This window comes from Oncorhynchus kisutch, linkage group LG30, assembly GCF_002021735.2.
Source record: "Oncorhynchus kisutch isolate 150728-3 linkage group LG30, Okis_V2, whole genome shotgun sequence".
NCBI lineage: Eukaryota > Metazoa > Chordata > Actinopteri > Salmoniformes > Salmonidae > Oncorhynchus > Oncorhynchus kisutch.
The window spans coordinates 2,853,942-2,878,186 of record NC_034203.2 but is presented as its reverse complement, the minus strand read 5'-3'; the positions used below and the strand labels follow the sequence as shown (position 1 = coordinate 2,878,186).

General features: G+C 40.5%; 1 protein-coding gene across 1 annotated transcript in view; it reads left to right on the top strand.

The window, feature by feature from the left end:
• Positions 1-24,245, top strand: part of myo10 (myosin X) — a 247,119-nt gene that overhangs the window by 157,122 nt on the left and 65,752 nt on the right. The window contains exons 5-19 of the mRNA XM_020466612.2: positions 2,616-2,750; positions 5,800-5,924; positions 6,408-6,421; positions 6,595-6,679; positions 9,358-9,461; positions 10,062-10,191; positions 11,504-11,622; positions 13,120-13,266; positions 14,286-14,386; positions 14,629-14,695; positions 15,142-15,234; positions 19,143-19,211; positions 23,141-23,223; positions 23,528-23,636; positions 24,056-24,136. Coding sequence (XP_020322201.2) covers positions 2,616-2,750; positions 5,800-5,924; positions 6,408-6,421; positions 6,595-6,679; positions 9,358-9,461; positions 10,062-10,191; positions 11,504-11,622; positions 13,120-13,266; positions 14,286-14,386; positions 14,629-14,695; positions 15,142-15,234; positions 19,143-19,211; positions 23,141-23,223; positions 23,528-23,636; positions 24,056-24,136 — 1,462 coding nt within the window. The remainder of the gene's footprint in view (positions 1-2,615; positions 2,751-5,799; positions 5,925-6,407; positions 6,422-6,594; positions 6,680-9,357; positions 9,462-10,061; positions 10,192-11,503; positions 11,623-13,119; positions 13,267-14,285; positions 14,387-14,628; positions 14,696-15,141; positions 15,235-19,142; positions 19,212-23,140; positions 23,224-23,527; positions 23,637-24,055; positions 24,137-24,245) is intronic.

Below are 24,245 nucleotides of genomic sequence, written 5' to 3'. Positions count from 1 at the left end.
ACAGGGATGCTCACCTATGTTGACTCCAGTGCTTTCCACAGTTGTGTCAAGTTGGCTGGATGTCCTTTGAGTAGTGGACCATTCTTGATACACACGGGAAACTGTTGAGCGTGAAAAACCAAGCAGCGGTGCATTTTTTTACACAAACCGGTGTGCCTGGAACCTACTACGATACCCCATTCATGCACTTACATTTTTTGTCTTGCCCATTCACCCTCTGAACGATAAACATACACAATCCATGTTTCAATTGTCTCGAGGCTTAAAAAATCTTCTTTAACAAGCGCCGTCAATAACGGATGATAGACTGACCAGGTGAAAGCTATGTCATGGAAAGAGCAGGTGTCGTTAATGTTTTGTATATTCAGTGTAGTCTACTTACTAATGTTTTGTAGTGTGCAATGAAATCTCTAGTGGTAAAATGGTGAATATCCTGTATGTTGAGAATGTTTCAGATGTGGGAAAAGCTTCAGGACGTGAATGCAAAACCTATTTGTCAGTTAGTTAGTCATTTACATTTGACCCATATTGTTAACATGTGTTTATTCTCTCACACACACACACACACACACACACACACGCACACACGCACACACGCACACACGCACACACGCACACACACACACACACACGCACACACACACGCACACACGCACGATAGCCTAGTGGTAAGAGCGTTGGACTAGTAACCGCAAGGTTGCAAGTTCAAATCCCCGAGCTGATAAGGTACAAATCTGTCGTTCTGCCCCTGAACAGGCAGTTAACCCACTGTTCCTAGGCCGTCATTGAAAATAAGAATTTGTTCTTAACTGACTTGCCTAATTAAATAAAAAAATACATACATACATACATACATACATACATACATGAAAGCAAGCAAGGCATTGTTTTAAATGCCATATGAAGAGTGCAAAGCATTCTTGAAACACATCTGGCTTATCATACATTATCACCCTCATTGTTGTGGCTAGACTCAATCAAGGGCATGCTATCAAGAAACACTTGATATAGCTGAAGGCTGGAGACTAAAATGTAAGAGATATGGTGTCAAGGACATGTGCGAGTGTGCATGCGTGCATTAGTGGAGGCTCCTCAGAGGAGGAAGCGGAGGACCATCCTCCTCTGCGAATTTCATAAGAAAATAGTGGAACATTAAAGTTATCCTTCTTAGATACAACTATAATAAATATATTAAAATGTCACCAAATAATTGATTGAAACACACTGTTTTACAATGAAGGTCTACAGCAGCCTCAACATCACTCTATTAGGGTAGCACCATGGTGTTGCCGGAAGACAGCTAGCTTCTGTCCTCCTCTGGGTTCATTGACTTTAATACAAAACCTAATTATGACAACTTCAGGAAGACGTCCCCAACCTATCAGAGCTCCTGCAGCATGAACTGACATGTTGTCCACTCAATCAAAGTATCAGAGAATGAATCTGGTACTGACGCGTAAGCCACAGCTAGCAGGCACTGCAGTACGTAGAATGTGATGAGTATTTGACTCAAAGAGAGAGAAAGACAATAGTTCAACAATTTTGAACAAATATATTTTTTTCCAAAATTAAGGAGAAGCAAGAGAGATAGAGAGAGAAAGCTAGATATATTTGGTTGTATTTTTTTTAACACCCGGCTCAAACAGAGGGATGCTATGTTAGCTAGCTGGCTATGGCTATCCAACACTGGAACTCTTCCAAGTCAAGGTAAGCTTTTGGTTTTATTAATGTATTGCCTCCGGTGCCTGCCGGTGTAACTGCTAAACTGCTTTCCGACTACACTACTGTGTAATTGTTGCGAGTTTACTAATGCATTAGTGCTTAGTAGTCTTGTTTACTATGACATAACAATGATGTAGGCTGTGCGCCTGGTCACATACAGCTGATGTGTTGTGCACTGAAGTCCACAAGCGAACGGAAAAGGTGAGAGGAGGAGAGCGCGTAGATAGATAACGAGCAAAGTCATCATGCTGTTTTTATGTGGCTGCTATGAACTGTTTGCATGTGATCAGGGCTGTATTCATTTAGCCGATTCTGTTGAAAAACGTTTCTTAAACGGAAGCAACAAACCAGGATAAACATACCTGAATTTGTTCAATAGAAACTCTCATTTACAACTGTTGGACTAATGATTACACCCTAGATCATGCAGGCAAGAGTGTGCAAGACGGTATTGAATTTGTCACGGTCTTGTCACTTTGATTACTCAAAATTCTCTCGATCTGTGGACCTATGTTGTAAAATAGCCTAGGTTGAAGCAACCTCATGATGGGTACAGGGAAAAATATAGTATCATGAAGTAACCTAAACCTATCGATGTAACATTGAGCTGGGTGAATGGAATATGAATGACAGTCATCCCAATATGCTGTAACAGAAATAAGGCCATGCTAATAAAATAAAAATCATCCTCCCTCATGTTAAACGGCATCGACCGCCACTGACGTGCATGTGTGTGTGTGCAAGCATGTGTGCGCGTGTGTGTACGTGTATTCATGACTCCTTTCCCATTTCGACATGCCTTTTACATTATGTACCAGTCCCATTCTACAGCGTTGAATAACGAAAGATCAAATGAATCCAAATCAACTCTTTCTTTCTCCTTTCCTCCCCAGTGGAGAGAGTGGAGCGGGTAAGACAGAGAGCACCAAGCTGATCCTGAGGTTCCTGTCGGCTATGAGTGAGCACTCCCTGGAGCTCTCCTCAACAGACAGGACGTCACACGTGGAGGAAGACCTCCTGGAGAGCAGGTATGTGTTTACATAGCTAAGGACTTGTGAAGAGCAGAATCAACAACCTCTAAACACTTGCTTTTGAGAAGGAAAAGGCCAAATAATTTTTATTCAGTGAGTCAATCATCGCTATCTTAAGTCCCAATGGGCCAGTCTGGTCCCAAGTAAGGTAGATATTTTTGGGGCCAGGGTGGGCTTTTTGGGGAACAGGTCTCAGAGGTCAGAGGTGTGTCTTTAGGCCAAACAGTGGGGTAAAGTTGTATGGTGTAAGCAAGCCATAAGTAAAAAGTGTTATAGTACTCATTTTAGGTGTTGGTACTTATTTACATTTGACAGTATTTGTATTTTATTATGGATCCCCATTAGTTCCTGCCAAGGCAGCAGCTACTCTTCCTGGGGTTTATTATGGATCCCCATTAGTTCCTGCCAAGGCAGCAGCTACTCTTCCTGGTGTCCAAACACATTAAGACACTTATATGACATATAAACAAAATATAAAACGGTGCTTCGTATAACACTGTCACACCACCACATATCCACAACACAAAATGTATGTTACCACTAAACAACAATATTACAATGTATGTGTGTGTAGAGTGTGTTTGCTAGCGCCCTTGTGTGTCTGTACCTGTGTGTCTGTCTCTTCACAGTCCCCGCTGTTCCATAAGGTGTATTTTTATTTGTTTTTTAAAATCTGATTCCACTGCTTGCATCAGTTACCTGATGTGGAATAGAGTTCCATGTAGTCATATAGTACTGTGTGCCTCCCATAGTCTGTTCTGGACTTGGGGATTGTGAAGAGACCTCTGGTGTCATGTCTTGTGGGGTTTGCATGGGTGTCTGAGCTGTGTGCTAGTAGTTTAAACAGACCGCTCAGTGCAGTCAGCTTGTCAACACCTCTTACAAAAACAAGTAGTGATGAATTTAATCTCTCCTCCACTTTGAGCCATGAGAGATTGACATGCATATCATTGATGTTAGCTCTCTGTGTACATTTAAGTCCCGCTTTTGGAACCTGACCACACGACTGAACAGTATGTGTATTACAAAACTAGGGCCTGTAGGACCTGCCTTGTTGATAGTGCTGTTAAGAAGGTAGAGTAGCGCTTTATTATGGACAGACTTCTCACCATCTTAACTACTGTTATATCAACATGTTTTGACCATGACAGTGTACAATCCAGGGTTACTCCAAGCAGTTTAGTCACCTCAACTTGCTCAATTTCTACATTATTCATTACCAGATATAGTTGAGGTTTAGGGTTTAGTGAATGATTTGTCCCAAATATAATTATTTTAGTTTTTGAAATATTTAGGGCTAACTTATTCCTTGCCACCCATTCTGAAACTAACTGCAGCTCTTTGTTAAGTGTTGCAGTGATTTCACTCGATGTAGTAGCTGACGTGTATAGCGTTGAGTCATCCTCATACATAGACCCTAACACCCTCTGTGTTCTGTTAGACAGGTAACTCTTTATCCACATTATACCAGCAGCAGACTATGATCGATAATGTCAAAAGCCACACTGAAGTCTAACAAAACAGCCCCCACAATCTATCATTAATTTCTCTCAACCAATCATCAGTCATTTGTGTAAGGGCTGTGCTCGTTAAATCTCCTTCCCTATAAGCGTGCTGATTTTTTTGTTGTCTATTTGTTTACTGTAAAATAGCATTGTATCTGGTCAAACACCATTTTTTCCAGAAGTTTACTTACAGACTGATTGGTTTTGATCCAGTAAAGGGGGCTTTTACTATTCTTGGGGAGCGGAATGACTTTTACAGAGTGGCAAGTAGCCTAGTGGTTAAGAGGTTGTAACTGAAAGATTGCTTGTTTGAATCTTCGAGCTGGCAAGGTGAAAAATCTATTAATGTGCCCTTGAGCAAAGAACTTACCCCTATCCAGTCGCTCTGGATAAGAGTGTCTGCTAAATGACTAAAAGTAAAATGTAAAATGCTTCCCTCCAGGCCTGAGGGCACACACTTTCTAGTAGGCTTAAATTGAAGATATGGCAAGTAGGAGTGGCAATATCGTCCGCTATTTTCCTCAGTAATTTTCCACCCAAGTTGTCAGACCCCGGTAGCTTGTCATTGTTGATTAGACAACAATGATTTGTTCACTTCTTCCACACTCACTTTACACAATTCAAAATTACAATAATTTGATCAGTTATACTTGGATGTGTAATGTCCACGTTTGTTGCTGGCATGTCATGCCTAAGTTTGCTAATCTTGCTAATAAAAAAATCATTCAAGTAATTGGCAATATCAGTGGGTTTTGTGATGAATGAGCCAACTGGTTCAATGAATAATGAAGCTGAGATTGCCTTTTTGCCCAAAATGTCATTTAATAAGGTGCTCCAAAGCTTTTAACTGTCATTCTTTATATCATTTATCTTTGATTCATAGTATAGTTTCTTCTTCTTTTTATTCAGTTTAATCACATGATTTCTCAATTTGCAGTACATTTGCCAATCAGTTGGCAGCCAGACTTATTTGTCATTCTTTTTGCCTCATCCCTTTCAACCATATCATTTTTCAATTCCTCAAAGTACCATTTTTACGTTTTAATGGGTGCATTAGTAACTGGAATATGAATTTCATAAATGTGTCAAGTGCAGCGTCTGGTTGCTCCTCATTACACACAACAGACCAACAAACAGTATTTACATCATCAACATATGAATCACTACAAAACTTATTGTATGACCTCTTATACACTATATTAGGCCCAGCCTTTGGAACTTTGGTTTTCCTAGATAAGGCTACTATATTGTGATCACTACATCCAATGGATCTGGATACTGCTTTAAAGCAAATTTCTGCAGTACAATATTATATTTGCTCTATATGAATTATTGGACAGCACCTGCCTACTTTATGTACAGATTGTAAAACATTTTCAGTCATTTAACTTTTTGGAAAGAAAGTCTTTTCCCAACCTTATCTAGTTGCAGGTTGGAGGAGGATGTGAAAAAAACATTATTTGAAAAAGACTCCAGCTCGCTGCCAATATTCTTATTTCAACAATTTAGTGGACTTTCTCTGTCTCTCTCTACTCCTTTAGCCCAATCATGGAAGCCTTCGGCAATGCCAAGACCGTCTACAACAACAACTCTAGCCGGTTTGGGAAGTTTGTTCAACTGCACTTCTGTCAGAAGGGCAACATCCAAGGCGGTAAAATCGTGGACTGTATCCTTTACTACGCTATTAACATCCATAGTGTGGACAGAATTATGTTTTCTACATGTCCTGTTCAAGTTCCTATAGGAAATGCTCCAAACTGCTGCCAAAAACTCTTCAGTGAAGGGTTTAGGTGATGATTTATTAACGTGCTTTATTAGTGTGCAGTGTGCTGTTCTAGTCTCAAACATGACAATCTCTGTTCTGGTGAGTTAGAGTATGGGACAATCAATGACTAGGTGTCGAGATAGAAAACTCTGCTTTCTCTCTGGAACTATTTTCCCTCCTATCTTTTCACCTACTTTGAGGTGTGACTCTCCCTCTCTCTTTTCTCTCTCCACTCTCTCATCTGTTTGTATATTTATCTCTCCTTCATCTTCCCTCTTCTTTCTAAAAATCTATGCCAGATAATTGTCATACATGAATCTCAATGTGGAGCATCCGACTTTCTAAAGGTAATATATGCCTTAACTACCACCTTTCTGTGCAAAGACCTCCTAGAGAAGGTAAATATTATCTTTCTCTCTCTGTCTCTCTCTCTCAATCTCTCTTTCCCCATTATCCCCTCTCTCTCTGCCTCTGGCAGTCGGTCGGTCTCTCTCTCGCTCCCCAATGTCATTGTGTTGCTATGTGTCCTGTTGGAGGTGTGCGTTGATGGTTGTGTCCTCTGCCCTATCAGAATCGAGTTGTTAGGCAGAATCCAGGGGAAAGGAACTATCACATCTTCTATGCACTTCTGGCTGGAACCAATGCAGAACAGAGGGGTGAGTGACAATATGATACATGGGTCAAACCAAAACATAACAGAAGGGTGTAGCTATCTCGTAGTTTATTTTCTACATGGGGCAAAAAGGCCCCCAAAGTAAGATCCAAGCCCACTTTAGCATCAATGGTGGCATTCTGTCATTGCACAACACTATCACAAGGGGGAGGTAGAACGCTAACCTATCGGTAGTCTAAACTGCAGCAATTAATGGAGGCGTTTTCAGTCTGAGAGTCTCTCCTCTGCCACTAGAGTCCTGCAACAGGCAACAACAAAATAAACGGTTGATTGTCCTGGAGTTAAGAGACAACTTGGGTAAATACAATGAGGGAATTTCACTTGACGTGGACTGACGATTTTCGGATAATAGGCACGGTGGGCTTTTGGTTTCTCTCCCTCTTAAAAAAACATAAATAAATAATGCTAAATAACAAGCTGGCTTTATTTACAAATTAGTAAGAATGTCTCACCCCATGTTCAAGAATGTTTTTTTTCCCTTTATTCAGATTACAATCACTCACTTTCGGTTATTTGACACGAAGCCATAGAAAGTTGGTTGCAATTACAGTAGGAAAAAAAGTAAGGAACTTGTCTGTCGGCCCTGCATTAAAGACCAAAATTGGTTAAAGAAAATTGTGATTAAATAAAAATATATACCAGTTTCATTTAAGGGCCGAAAAATTGACAGCTGTGCCATATAGACTGCAAAATAGTTGGGAAGCAATTTTTGATATACCAATTCCATGGCACGTGGTTTATGAATTAACACCCAATTTTCCATTCCTCCTGAAAGCCCTAATATTAAAAACAGCCAAATGCATTCTCTCCGTCACCCACACGCACTTTAAACATTTGGATAATAAAGCATTTAAAGGCTGACATTGGTGGATTTGAATACTTCTGACAACCAAAATTCTAACTCCACCCATAACTTTTGGACTTTTGAACATTCCCAGAAGGCATGGATTATTAGAACCTACTGCAGGCCTAAAAGCTATGGGTACAAACAAAGTTTCCATGATCGGTAATTAGCAGGACAATAGACTCTTCAACCAACAATCAGCAGGACAACAGGCTCTTCCCATGCAAATGAACTGAATCCCCTAAAAACATTTCCACTGCATTTCAACCCTGCCACAAAAGGACCAGCTGACATCATGTCAGTGATTCTCTCGTTAACACAGGTGTGAGTGTTGACGAGGACAAGGCTGAAGATCACTCTTTTCATGCTGATTGAGTTCGAATAACAGACTGGAAGCTTAAAAAGGAGGGTGGTGCTTGGAATCATTGTTCTTCCTCTGACTACCATGGTTACCTGCAAGGAAACACGTGCCGTCACCATTGCTTTGCACAAAAAGGGCTTCACAGGCAAGGATATTGCTGCCAGTAAGATTGCACCTAAATCAACGATTTATTGGATCATCAAGAACTTCAAGGAGAGCGGTTCAATTGTTGTGAAGAGGACTTCAGGGCGCCCAAGAAAGTCCAGCAAGCGCCAGGACTGTCTCCTAAAGTTGATTCAGCTGCGGAATCGGGGCACCACAAGTACAGAGCTTGCTCAGGAATGGCAGCAGGCAGGTGTGAGTGCATCTGCACGCACAGTGAGGCGAAGACTTTTGGAGGATGGCCTGGTGTCAAGAAGGGCAGCAAAGAAGCCACTTCTCTCCAGGAAAAACATCAGGGACAGACTGATATTCTGCAAAAGGTACAGGGATTTTACTGCTGAGGACTGGGGTAAAGTCATTTTCTCTGCTAAATCCCCTTTTCAATTGTTTGGGGCATCCGGAAAAAAAGCTTGTCCGGAGAAGACAAGGTGAGCGCTTCCATCAGTCCTGTGTCATGCCAACAGTAAAGCATCCTGAGACCATTCATGTGTGGGGTTGCTTCTCCGCCAAGGGTGTGGGCTCACTCACAATTTTGCCTAAGAACACAGCCATGAATAAAGAATGGTACCAACACATCCTCCGAGAGCAACTTTTCCCAACCATCCAGGAACAGTTTGGTGACGAACAATGTCTTTTCCAGCATGATGGAGCACCTTGCCATGAGGCAAAATTGATAACTAAGTGGCTCGGGGAACTAAACAGCGCCAACTTTTGAAAGCCAGTCACCGCTTCCCCCCAAGTTAACAAAACGTATTCTCCTAATTTCTCCTCGCTAAATAAACGGTACTGTAGTTGCCCAGATACTTCCCACCTTTCCCTCAGCTATACATCCATGGCTCTTCCTATAACATCTGCCTCCGTCTAATCCTTGTTTCGTGTTACTGAATTAGGCGCTGTCTGTCAGATGTATAATTTTGTATTTTTGGGGGGAATAGAAACACCATTATATTAATCAAATTAATTAAGCTACATTTCTTAAAATAAATCCTGTATTCTATTTTCTTACAAAAAAAGTTTTTCAATTCTCTAGTACAGACAATATAAAAACAGTCAAATGCTTCTCAAAGATGCCCTCTGGTGGTCAAACGCTCACCAACTAGCATTAATGACAACAATGATATGACACTTACAGTAAATAACGTGCCATAGAATTCTGCGGCAGCACGCAAGCTGTGCTGTAGTACCACACAACTTTTAAAGGAAGAACCACTGTATATAATGTTAGGAGAAACACTGGATTATACAACAATTACACTTTTAACCCATTATTGAGTCTTTCTTTTTTCCATGACAGAGGCCTTCAGCTTTTCCCCACCAGAGAATTACTACTACCTAAAGCAATCTGGCTGTGTGGCAGACAAGACAATCAACGACAAAGGCACTTTTCAGGACGTACTGGTATGGCCCTCCCATCTCTATCAATGGTTTATTGTTGATGATACAGTTCAGGGCATTCAAAAGTTACTTGCTGCAGCAAGCGGTACATTTTTAACCGAACATTCGTGAGGTGATGCCAAGCGCCAAGTTCATTAGCAAACATCTAACAATAACCCATACATTTAAATACATTTCTGAAATATGCCCATGGCAATGTTACATCCCCTTTGAAGCAAATGTCGTTTTTTTGCTAATATTACAGTACTTTTTTTGTTATTTTTATTGCCCAGAACGGTTGTAAAAAATTGACATTAGTGGAACTACAATTTGAAAATGTCAATGACAGGGTCTTGCCACAGGGTCTTACAGCTGCACCTCATACCATAGAGACACTAAAGCACCAGATTCCACTTATAGTGGTCTGGATTCAACTTTACTTGGTTTGTTCAGGGATATGGTAATGAATTGGATTAAATTGTGCCTGGACAGATTGAATATATGGGAAAACTAGGATATATTGTGTGATTTAGATTTTTTTATTAAAACATTTTTATTGGGGGCACAACTGCCTTTTTTTGGCAGCATCAACATTCTGTTAATTTGTGTTGTTTTCCATCCCAGAATGCAATGCGAACCATGCAGTTCACAGAGGAGAATATCTGGGAGATCCTTCGGCTCCTGGCGGGAATTCTTCATGCCGGGAATATCGAGTTTATGACAGCCGGAGGAGCTCAGGTCTCTTCCAAAACAGGTTAATGTCTCTCCTCTTTTCTCTCCTTCCTCTCCTCCTCACGTTCCCCTTTTTCCTTAAGGTACTACCTATGATATGCTACTTTCCGTGAGATTCTCCCTATCCCTGTCCTAGTTCTGGGTTGTCCAAGTTTTAAGACCTGCGCTGAGATTAGCGATTAGCTCTCCCCTATGCCTTAGCGCTAGGGTAACCTTAACCTTTTGCCTCAACTAAACAATAATATTCTGCCTAGTGCCCACAAAGCTTTGAAATGTGATATGTAATGAACACACTCGTATATCAACCTTAACTGTCATAACAAGATTGGTGTTTAGAAATAACCTTGATTTAATCACATTATGAATAAATGCATCTAGAGCAGTGGTCACCAACCTTTGAGTCAAGATAATATTTGACTGTGAAAGTATCTACCACTTAGATTATTTAAAAAAAACATGATTTAAAAAATATAACATTAACCCAATAAAAACAGTTGTGTAGGAATGAGGTTTGTGCAGTGAGCCTAATACATTATCACAGCATATTGGATATATGCCTGGCCTGCCAATGTTGTTCTTCTCAGAACATATTAGATTTCAAATCTCCAGCTTTGATTTTAAAAAAAGAAAATCGGTTGGTGTAGCATTTGCAAGGCACAACTGAGCATAAGTTGAAATAATTCATAAATAATTAGCTTTTTTATTTTACTGGACTGATGGTACCTGAATCTGATGGTCATGGTGCTTTCAAGACAACTGGGAACTCGGAAAAGACAAGGTCAAATCATGATGTCAGTGATCTTCAGGTAGGAAAGTCAGAGCTCTAGAAAGATGCCCGAGTTTCCGACTTGGAATTACGAGTTGCATGACCGTTCAAAACTATTTTTCCCAGTCAGATCTAGTTTTTTCACCCAGAGTTCCCAGTTGTTTTGAACATGGCGTTAGTCTCAGTGGAGGGAGGGGGGGGGAGCAACAGCAGAGGGTCCACCATCTGTTGCTGCTTTGATTACCCGGTGAGCACGGTTTAACGCCAACAGCGCAATAGACACACACACAAAAAAAGGAGTGCAAGCCTTGAGCATTGGCTTTTCTACAGAAATGTTTGGGGATCGACTAGGAATGCCTTGAAGATCAACCAGGTTGGTGACCACTGATCTAGAGGGGCATAGACGGACATCAAATCACATTTTATTGGTCACATACACATGGTTAGCAGATGTTATTGCGAGTGTAGCAAAATGCTTGATGACAGCACAGCAAAGGATATCTATTGTACAGTACTTATTACACCCCCACATCCCTTTTCTAAAATACCACTGTCTGTGTGTCTGTAGCACTGGGCAGGACAGCAGACCTCCTGGGCCTGAACTCAGAACATCTGGCCGAGGTGCTGACCCACAAGTCCTTGATCCTACGGGGTGAGGAGATCTGCACGCCGCTCACCGTTGAACAGGTAACCTAACCATGATGACAGGAGGGCACCAGTTGACCCCATTGTTTAACATCAGGAAGTGGCTTCACTCCTTTGCGACACTAATCCCTCGACACACAAATATTTGACTCCATGGTCAACACCTGACATTAGGGCAGATAGGCCAGGGGCATGAGTTATGCCATAGGGAAACATTTAGGGCTGGTGTTTCATAGTCAATGGCGCCTGCCCAACTGTGAGGCTAGCCATCAACTTTGTGAAAAAATACTTTGGTTTCAAAGTCAATGGTGGCTTATCTCTACCTCGTTTACATAGGTCCTGCTAGACAAAACAAAGCATTCATGGTCTCTTACAGTTGTGTGACCGCCGTTGTTGTTGTCAGCTTTTGAAGGCTGGGTGTGTATTGGCCACTGACCCTGAACCATTTCCCCTTGCATGACCTGGGTTGTGTTGACTAGGCACTAAACTTAACATTTTAAAACATAAATTTTTTTTTTAAAAACATAACATACAGATTAGTCCCTCACTGTTTCACCTAGTTGTCTTGCATTTGGTGCCTAATGAACCCCACCCCTATCATGTGTCTGATTTAATCTCTAAAGCTAGGAGTGTAGCTGGCCAGGCTAATCACATTTGACGCTGATTCAGCAGATATGGTCAGCAGATAAACAGGAGACACAACTAGTGCCAGACTGGATTATCACCGATGACGTTGCCACGAGCAGCACCGCAGATATTGAGATGAGCGAGATGCAAGACTTGGCGCTCACACAGTCACACACACAGTATCTGTGCATTTGCACGGGTTCGCTGTTGGGTGCCCTGGCCTGTGCACACGCCAGGGCATGTGACTGTGTATGAGCTGTGTATGTGACTGTGTGAGAGTGAGGTCTTGTATCTCTCTCACCTCAATAGTTGCAGTGCTGCTTAGGGCAATGTCATTTCTCTGAGTTTACCTTTATGGTCAGGCGGGCGATGGTCTACTTGTGATAACCGGCTCAAGTGTCTCCTGTTCATCTGCTGACCATGTCTGCTGAATCAGCGTCAAAGCCTCACGCTTCAACGCTCTTAGCGGAAATGCTGTTTATTTTCTGCATCTGTCATATCTCTGAGTCTATCTTTAATAACTTGGCTTGTGTAGGAGATCATATGTAGACTATTTAAACTAGCTTTTATAAATGATTTAATTTGCTCTGTCTAAATGGACAGAAAATGTTTCCAGAAATGACTACATTGGACAGAAAGAAGCACACCTCCCTATCCGAAGTGCAGGTATTTTGCAATCAGAAAAAGCAGAAGCAGATTGTGGAAGTCACCTTTTAAATGCATATTGCAAAGCACAAGTTGCTTATCTGCGTGTGTTTGAATCCCAGCCACGGTATGAATGAATTCATGGTTACACCAAGGGATAGTCAATTTAAAGGTCATCCAGAGTCATTTAGATTCCTATTTTACTTGAACGAGAACAGGGCAGCTTCCTTTTTTTGTAAAACTGTGATGTCATTTCCTTTTTCCCAGGCGGTGGATTCCAGAGACTCCATGGCGATGGCACTTTATTCCCAGTGTTTCACCTGGATTATCCGGAAACTCAACAACCGTATCCGAGGGAAAGAGGACTTCAAATCCATTGGCATCCTAGACATATTTGGATTTGAGAATTTCGAGGTTGGTTGGAAAAAAAACAATTTTGGTGGTTCAAGGTGTAATGTCTGAATCACTTGCCTTTTTGATACATTTCCTAAATGATCATGTCTTATATTTCTTCTTTTTTTTGTGAGCAACATATCTTAGTCAGGAAACTCACTGATCACAAGCAATGATGTACGTTCATCTTAATGTTGATTTCTCATATTGGCTGTCACCATCAGTAATGAATAAAAATGGCCTCCAGCAAATCCTGCCAAACTACTTAAAATCAACTATCAGTCATCCATGAGACAGTTCACCCTCAAGGGCAACAGGTGTTTATCATGACCTAGATAACTCTCAAACTTAAGTAGTAGATTTGCACATTCATTATGATGTCTATGATCTTAGTGTTCCCTATAGGAGGCCCTGCATTTACAAAACATCCTAGAGGAAGAGGGCTGACATAAATTCAGTTTTGCCTTTTAAATTATAATGCATGATAGGGGGGACTGATCCTAGATCAGCACTCATACTCTGAGTTGCTTTGTGAATACAGGTGCAGATTTACAAACAAATTCATTAGAGATGGTGGAAGAAAACTGCAGGTAGCCTAGCGGTTAGAGTGTTGGGCCAGTAACTGAAAGGTTGCTAGTCCAAATCCCTGAGCTGATAATGTGAAAATCTGTTGATTTGCCCTTGAGCAAGCGACTTAACCCTAATTGCTCCAGGGTCGCCGTTGATTAAGGCAGACCTGGCCGTGACGCCACTCTCAGGGGGAGTTGGGGTATGCAAAAAACAAATTTGTGTGAAATAGGACAAATATAAGCATCCACCAAGTTATTATGATAATACTTGTATGTAAAGTGAAATTGTATAGTTTCATATTGTAACTGACTATTCTTACAACATGAAACCCAGTTGGAAAAATCAGGAGCAAACCATTACAAAACAAATCACTTGGCGGATGTACCCCATAACAACCCCCCCCCCCCCCCCCCCCCCCACCAAACAATTGTAAATATTTAGTATGTGAGTCTTACATCTCTCTCTGACAGGTCAACCGCTTTGAGCAGTTCAACATTAACTATGCAAACGAGAAACTTCAGGAATACTTTAACAAGCACATCTTCTCGCTGGAGCAACTTGAATACAACAAGTGGGTAGACCTCAAACATGAACTTTCACATTAAATTTAGATAGTGTTACAGCCTATCATTTTTATAAATATGTATTCTATTTACAGTTTATCAGAATGTATAACATGTATGCTAATTTATAAAACATTTATAAGCATGTGTAAAAATAAGAGCTTATTCATGAAGGTTATTATAAAGTGTTACAGGTTAACTTCAATTTCAATTTGATTGGCTTATGTTTTAGTTTTTCTTGCTCCATCAGGGAAGGGCTTGTATGGGAGGACATCAACTGGATGGACAACGGGGAATGTTTGGATCTGATTGAGAAGGTATGTCTTTTTCATTCCCACTTGAATGGGATTTTTCTCACGTTGACACTGCTAGAACTTACACTTGTGAAGCAGGTTTCATATTATGGTGATGCCTGCCACAAGGTTGGGCACAGGAGCATTGTCAAATGTAAATCTTTTCAACATTGACTGTAGCAGCCTGATGTACGCCACTTGTAAGCGCAACAGCAACCCTTAGGAACTGAAGTCCCCTTCAATTGGGAACCAACGGCTAGCTCAGTGCAATGCCATTCTAGCCGTTATAATGTGAAACCCCTTGGACCTGGCGACAACGTTACCCAGACAAATGCTGAGTGGTCTTGATCTACCAGAAACAATCATTTCTATAGATAAAAATAAGTTGTAAATCTATTGATTAGAGTTGTCAGAAAAACAATATACTGTTTCAGACTGGTTATGATAACATCTGTCTATTTTCTTCACAGAAACTGGGTCTCCTTGCACTGATGAACGAGGAGAGTCATTTTCCCAAAGCCACTGACGGCACTCTACTGGAGAAGCTCCACAACCAGCACTCGGTGAGTCAAGTCCCATTGTTATGACGTCACCAGTCGATAGCTTTAGTGGGCCTGTTGAAATACTTGAGAAAGGCATTCTCATACCCACACGTCGGTCTGTCCATCCATCCATCCATCGATCCATCCTTATATCCTCCCTTCTTTCTTTCCATCCGTAAGGTAATCACTGATCTGATCAAGTTGGATTGGTGGAAACAATCCCTGATCTATGATTACTTGGAGGAAGGAAGGATTCCTCTAAACTATTCATACAGCTTTGTATATATATATATATATATATTTTTTTTTTTTCTCAGTGATTTGAAAAGATTGTAGGTGACAGCAATGTGGCAGAAGCTACTGTAACCCTAGATGGAGTTTTCCAACACTGCAAAATCATACGACATACTTTAAGAGAGGCTGGCTACTTTATGGAAAGCCAAACAATGGATATGTTAGCTAATTTTGGGGCTAGCTGCCTCCTCTACATTCATAGCATTGGCACCCAGTGCTATTACAGCTTGGTTTGATTTACGCTCTGATCTCACCAGTGGGTGTAAAGAAACACTGAGTAGAGTTTTGATTTGGAATAAATATGAGCGCAGCTCGTAAATATCTCTATAAATATTTGCGCTGCAAAATGTATAGGAGATTTATTAAATTGATTTATTGGATTATGAAAGAGTTACAGGGTATATTGGATATAATCAGGGTTGGGTAGGTTACTTTCTAAATGTAATCCGTTACAGTTACTAGTGTCAAATTGTAATCAGCAACGTAACTTTTGGATTACCCAAACTCAGTAACGTAATCTGATTACATTCAGTTACTTTTAGATTACTTTCCCCTAAAGAGGCATTAGAAGAAGACAAAAATGTATGTTACCAATTTATTGCAGGATAAATCAATGTTAAAGTTTACATAGCTGGCTATATATATATTTATATGTTAAATTTTACTTTATGGGTTGGTTATGGAGGCTTCTTCTAACCCATCGCTTTCTACTACATATAATAATACGATTAAAGTCTATCAGAATTCCATTCAATCCAATAAATGTTATACCCCTTGATCTTCAAGAATAGGACTTTGAAATATGGAAGTATAGATTAGCCAAATTGTTTTACCTGAGCATAACCCCAAAACAAAAGACTTATTAGCCTGCCCTACTCTGTTTATGATTTTGTTGTCATGGAGGACTGATTGGGCTCATTGCTTAGAGTTGAAAAATAAATGCTGCACTCATGGAATGGCATGCTTTGAGCACTACTGAAAGTGTTATGTACGTGTGAAAATGAATGCCATATTCTGCATTAGCTATAGACCTATTGTTTACCTTTTTGTTGGTGACACTTTGATATCTTGATAATATGCAGCTGTTTAAAGGGCAAAGCCACAGATGAAACAATAACAAAATCGGCACCCCACCTCTGTTTTGGTAAAAAGTTGAGGAATGGGCCTGGAGAAATGTAACCACTCTCAGACGAATAGACAGAGCTATGGATGCAAGGACCGACCATCCATGATATCAACATTATTGTTTTAACAATGTTATGAGGCTATACAGTGTTTGTTGTCATCCTTACCTCCAAGCGCTTTTTCAAGTTGGATCATCTTTGGATGCCGACAGCAGTCGCACCATTGGAAGACATACACAGTGGCAATAAAAAGTATGTGAAGCCTTTGGAATTACCTGGAATTCTGCACAAATTTGTCATAACATTTGATCTGATCTTCATCTTAGTCAAAACAATAGACAAACTGTGTGCTTAAACTAATAACACACAAATTATTTTATATTGAATACATCATTTAAAAATTCACAGTGGAAAAAGTATGTGAACCCCTAGGCTAATGACCTGTCCAAAAGCTAATTGGAGTCAGGAGTCAGCTAACCTGGAGTCCAATCAATGAGATAAGATTGGAGATGTTGGTTAGAGCTGCCCTGAACTATAAGAATCACTCACAAAATTTGAGTTTGTTATTCACAAGAACCATTGCCTGATGTGAACCATGTCTCGAACAAAAGAGATCTCAGAAGACCTAAGATTAAGAGTTGTTGACTTGCATAAAGCTGGAAATGGTTACAAAAGTATCTCTAAAGGCCTTGATGTTCATCAGTTCACAATAAGACAAATTGTCTATAAATGGAGAAAGTTCAGCGCTGTAGCTACTCTCTCTAGGAGTGGCCATCCTGCAAAGATGACTGCAAGAGCACAGCGCAGAATGCTGAATGAGGTTAAGAAGAATCCTAGAGTGTCCGCTAAAGACATGCAGAAATCTCTGGAACATGCTAACATCTCTGTTGACAATTTTACAATACTTAAAACACAAAACAAGAATGGTGTTCATGGGAGGACACCACGGAAGAAGCCACTGCTGTCCAAAAAAGAATTGCTGCACGTCTGAACAACGGAAAAGAGCACCTGGATGTTCCACAGCGCTACTGGCAAAATATTCAGTGGACAGATTAAACTAAATTTGAGTTGTTTGGAAGGAACACACAACACTATGTGTGGAGAAAAAAAAGGCACAGCACACCAACATCAAAACCTCATCCCAACTATAAAGTATGGTGGAGGGAGCATCATGGTTTGGGGCTGCCTCAGGGCCTGGACAGCTTGCTATCATCAACGGGAAAATGAATTCCAAAGTTTATCAAGACATTTTGTAGGAGAATGGTAGGCTATCTGTCCGCCAATTGAAGCTCAACAGAAGTTGGGTGTTGCAACAAGCCAACAACAGAATGGCTTGAACGGAAGAAAATACGCCTTCTGGAGTGGCCCAGTCAGAGTCCGGACCTCAACCCGGTTTAAAATGCTGTAGCGTGACCTCGAGAGTGGTTCACATCAGACATCCTAAGAATATTGCTAAACTGAATCAGTTTTGTAAAGATAGTCTACAATTCCTCTGATATGCAACTACAGAAAACATTTGGTTGAGTTTATTTCTGCCAAAGGAGGGTCAACCAGTTATTAAATCCAAGAGTTCACATACTTTTCCCACCCTAGACTGTGTATGTTTACATGGTGTGTTCAATAAAGGCATGAAAACATATTGTTTGTGTGTTATTAGTTTAAGCAGACTGTTTGTCTATTGTTGTGACTTAGATGAAGGTCAGATCAAATTTTATGACCAATTTATGCAGAAATCCAGGTCATTCCAAATTACCTTGGATTGTAGCCTACAAAAGCCTTTTCCCACGATCGATCAAACACATCTGGTGTGTCATCATAGTGGTCTCTGACTTGTGGTCAGGCTCGCTCAGGTGGAACAAACTTAAACTTGTGCCTTTTTTCAATGCTGATGTGAATGTCATTGAGAACAGAGAAGTGTGAAAGATTTTTCGCAAACGTCCTTTCTGAATTTAAAAGTAATCTAGTTTTTCAAAAGTATCTGTAATCTGATTACAATATTTTTGCTGGTAACGTAACAGATTACAGTTACCGTTTTTTTTGCAATCCCTTACATGTAACAGATTACTGTTTACTCCCCAACCCTGGAAATAATGAATGAGTTATGATATTTTGAGATATCCAGAAATGCTTAAAGGATTTTGAAAGGGTACATTTTTGCCATAATAGCTTCAGTTTCTTGTCCTGAAATGGAATAATAATATATAATAATTTTGCTTATTAAGATTTCATTGATTCAACTACCTTTTCATCCCACTTACTGTACGTAACAATATAGCTAATGTAGTATATAGGCGTGCAGATCTCTTAGACTTTGTTTCTGAGTCTGAAATTATGATAAAGAAAAATATGGGAATTCATTCAATTCTTGTCTTTCATTGATCCTTCATTGTAGGAGATGTTATCCACACAATTGTCATATTCTAAATAATGTTGGCTCAATTGCATGGTGTGGCTAATAGCATTATGTGGTGAATAGCCGATAATGCTAACGCAAATCTTCTCATGTTACAGAAAAACCAATTTTATGTGAAACCACGCGTTGCTGTGCACAACTTTGGAGTGAGACACTATGCAGGCGAGGTAAGAGTTGTTCCTGTCTGTAACACTTTAGTTAAAACCGCAGGTATAATGCAATATGATGCCTGTACAATGCATTTTAAGACTTGTCAGGAGCTTATCGTCATCTCATAAGGATCCTCGCTAAATACAGTGCTTTTGAGTTTAAATTCAGACACAGAGAAACATAACATATTTTTAGCCCCAGGATAGGACTACAGGCTAATACCATGTTGTATAGCATCATACCTTTAGGTTTAAAGTGTTACCATGACACAGGAGCACGTTAGACACAACATGACAGCATTTGCAAAGCAGACAGCAGCTCTGGCAAGCAACACGTACTGTACTTAGTAGACAAATGTGTGTGCTATTGAATGTTTGCATTCGTCTCACCGCTATTTGCTGCTCTCTGGTGGTGTATTTTTATTTATTAAGGATCCCCATTAGCTGCTGACAAGGCAGCAGGTCATCTTCCTGGGGTCCAGCTAGGGTTCAGGCTTCAGGTCTATGTGCCACAAACAAAGTTAACTACACACAATCACAGGTGGGAAAAAGGGCTGCCTAAGTATGGTTCCCAATCAGAGACAATGATAGACAGCTGTCCCTGATTGAGAACCATACCCGGCCAAAACAATGAAATACAAAACATAGAAAATAGAACATAGAATGCCCACCCCACATCAAACCCTGACCTAACCAAATAGAGAAATAAAACAGCTCTCTAAGGTCAGGCTTGAAATGGAGACAGAAACAGAAACCTTTTACCTTATCATAAGTAGTCATAATTGCAATGATTAAATCCTTGCTATTTATTTATTTTTTAAACAATTTAGATACGAATGTAACTTTAATTAAATGAGTTGACCCTTCACATTGGATGATTTCACTGAACAACAAAAGAAAGGGAATATTGAATGATCCCAATGATCCATCATATCTCCCAAAAACGTTTTCAACATACTTCTGTAAAATGTGTCTCGAAACTACAGCTTTGGTTGTCTTCCTCTCGGGCTTCCATGTCTTCTCCCTGGACCTCCTCAATGTCCACTTCTTGAACATCAGAGTCTGAGGCCTCATCTTCACTGTCAATTTCCAACCTTGTTGAGGGTGGCTCATTGTCAGGCTCAAAAAGCCTCAAATTTGCCCAGATGGCCACCAATTTTTCAACCCTTGTATTGGTCAGCCTGTTGTGTGCTTTGGTGTGTGTGTTTCCAAACAAGGACCAGTTGCGCTCTGAGGCAGCTGATGTTGGTGGGATTTGGAGGATGATGGAGGCAACAGGGGAAAGAGCCTCAGATCCACAAAGTCTGTTCCACCAGGTGGCTGATGAGATATGTTGGCATGACTGCCATATTGCATCTCCATCCCAAAGCTCTTGCTTGGAAGTGTACTTCGCCAGACTGCCAAGAACCTTGCCCTCATTCAGGCCAAAGTGGTGAGACACGGTAGTGATGACACCATAGGCCTTGTTGATCTCTGCACCAGACAGGATGCTCTTGCCAGCATATTTGGGGTCCAACATGTACATTGAGGTGTGTATGGGCTTCAGGCAGGAGTCTTCATGCTTTTTGATTTATTTCAGAACTGCAGTTTTCTCTGCTTGGAGCAACAGTGAAGTGGGCAGGGCAGTACGGATTTCTTCTCTTACATCTGCAAGCAGAGTCTGAACATCAGATAGGATGGCATGGTCTCCCTCAATCCATGCAATGGCTACTGCTATAGGTTTCAGGAGTTTCAGGCTGCTTACCACTCTCTCCCAAAATATATCATCCAGGAGGATCCTCTTGATGGGGCTGTCCATATCAGCAGACTGTGATATGGCCATTTCTTGGAGAGACTCTTTCCCCTCCAGAAGACTGTCAAACATGATAACAACACCACCCCAATGGGTGTTGTTGGGCAGCTTCAATGTGGTGCTCTTATTCTTCTCACTTTGCTTGGTGAGGTAGATTGCTCCTATATCTTGATGACCCTTCACATACCTAACCATCTCCTTGGTTCTCTTGTAGAGTGTATCCATTGTTTTCAGTGCCATGATGTCCTTGAGGAGAAGGTTAAATGCATGAGCAGCACAGCCAATGGGTGTGATGTGAGGGTAGGACTCCTCCACTTTAGACCAAGCAGCAAGCATGTTCGCAGCATTGTCTGTCACCAGTGCAAAAACCTTCTCTGGTCCAAGGTCATTGATGACTGCCTTCAGCTCATTTGCAATGTAGAGACTGGTGTGTCTGTTGTCCCTTGTGTCTGTGCTCTTGTAGAATACTGGCTGAGTGGTGGAGATTATGTAGTTAATTATTCCTTGCCCACAAACATTTGACCACCTATCAGAGATGATTGCAATACAGTCTGCTTTCTCTATGATTTGCTTGACCTTCACTTGAACTCTGTTGAACTCTGCATCCAGCAAATATGTAGATAAAGCATGTCTGGTTGGAGGGGTGTATGCTGGGAGATGAACATTCAGAAAACTCTTCCAATACACATTGCCTGTGAGGATCAGAGATGAACCAGCTGCATACACAGCTCGAGCAAGACATTCATCAGCATTTCTCTGACTACGTTCCTCCATTGTGTCAAACGTCTGATTCCAGGAGGACCATGAGCTGTTGCTATCGATAAGGTGTCTGATTAATCATTTTCACCTCGAGTAGAAGTAGAGGGACTTTTGTCAAAGGTTGCTTGTGAGCGCTGAGGGAACTTTATGTACTTGGCCAGATGATTCTGCATCTTTATTTCATTTTTCACACATGATTTGGCACAGTATTTTCAAATGTACACAGCTTTTCCTTCTACATTATCTGCAGTGAAATGTCTCCACACATCAGATAGTGCCCGTGGCATTTTCCTGTAAAGATTAGAATTATAATTTTTTTTAACCCCAAAAACTCCATGTACAGATAAATAGTTAAGCTGTTAGATTAAACAACTCCTTTGTAAGATAAAATGTTTTAAAATGAAACATGTATGGAAACAGGTGAATTAACACTCAGTTAGCAGGCTCAAGCAAGCTAAAAACCTACATGGTAGCAAACAATAACAAGCAGAAATTGTTAACAAGTTATAAATGATTTAAACACACTTTGTTTTAGGCTACTATTTACTAGTTAACACCCAAAAAAATTATGTATGTCCTATAAAATATATTCACCCCACCCAGTATTGTAATCAAAATTTTACAGAAAGCATGTTGTCCTTGGCTCAGACAGTGTAGTAGTGTGGGCTCAATAGCATCTCGTTAGTGTGCAAGATCTTGAGAATTAGCTGTACATGTGATGGAAGAATGCACTGTGCATGCAGAGGGTTGCAAATCCATTGAATTGGGGATAGTTTAACCAAAATATGCCACAAGACCTAGAATTGCCTTATGTGAATCACAGAAAAAAAGGTTCACTTGTTGTAAGCTAACTTTTTAGATTAATTTAAGCAAAATTCCCTAAATTCCCGGGCTTAATTTCCCATGGAAAGTTACCGACCCTTTGCAACCCTAGGTCCAGCAACATTAAGTCAGTTGTATACAATTTAAAATATGACATTACATATTTAATAACACTTATCATAACAAATCAGTGTGTGTAGAGTGCGTGTCCTATAATTTTTTTGGAGGAAGTAAAGGGGGCTTTTCTGTTCTTGGGTAGTGGACTGACTTTTGCTTCTCTCCACACACTTTCTTGTAGGTTTAGATTGAAGATATGGCAAAGTGGCAATATCGTACTCTATTTTCCTCAGTAATTTTCCATCCAAGTTGTCAGACCCCGGTGGCTTGTCATTGTTGATTTTTTCACCTCTTCCACACTCACTTTCGGAAATCTAAATTGGAATGTATTTCTTTCATAATAACTTGGTCATTAATACTTGGATGTGTAGTGTCGGCATTTGTTGCTTGCATGTCACGGCTAAGTTTGCTAATCTTGCCGACGAACAAAATCATTAAAGTAGTTGGTGTGCTCTAGGTGGTGTATGACGTGAGGGGCATTCTGGAGAAGAATCGAGACACTTTCAGGGATGACATCCTCAACCTGCTTAGAGAGAGCAGGTAAGCGGCAATTCTATAATGTTCAATCTCGAATTGCGCCCTATTCCCTATACAGTGCAGACATTTTGACCATAGCCTAAAAGTAGTACTCTATATATGAAATAGGGTGCTATTTGAGATGCAACCATCTGTAAGTGAACAATTCATACATTCTGCACTACTGTTTTGAATTAATTGAATAGGGGTTTTATTTTTAATTGAGGGTCATGCAGAGCTGGGTAAAGTTGGTTATTCAAACGTGCACATTGTAACACTTATTCTGTGTGTGTGCGTCAATGCGCGTGTGTGTGTGCGTTTGCATCAGGTTGGACTTTGTGTACGACCTCTTTGAGCACGTCTCGAGCCGTAACAAGCAGGACACCCTCAAATGCAGCTCCAAGCACAGGAGACCCACTGTCAGTTCCCAGTTTAAGGTCAGTGACGATAATTGTCTTACATTTATCTGCACTAACCAGTCGAGGGACTGTACACAGTACCAGTCAAAAGTTTGGACACACCTACTCATTCAAGGGTTTTTCTTTATTTTTTACTATTTTCTACATTGTAGAATAATAGTGAAGATGTCAAAACTATGAAATAACACATATGGAATCATGTAGTAACCAAAAAAGTGCTATATTTTATTTCAGCGCATGAAAAATGGGACCAACACTTTGCGTTTATATTTTTGTTCTGTACATAATGCAAGTGACCATTTAATTGACCCTTGTCCCTTGATTGTATTTGCCCTTATGTCATGAACATGGAAAGTGCATAATAATCAGCATCCCTAACAATACTGAAGTGTAACAGTGTCAGAGTTAGCTAACATTTAATATATTTTTTTACCCAGAATTCCTTGCACTCACTGATGGCCAACCTCAGTACTTCGAACCCCTTTTTTGTGCGATGCATCAAGCCGAACACTCACAAGGTAAGCTCCTACATATATAAACTTTACGTTATACTCCTCTTCCTTGAATACAATCCTTGAATACAATCTTTTTAACTCTGGGTCTTCCTTTCCTGTGGCGGTCCTCATG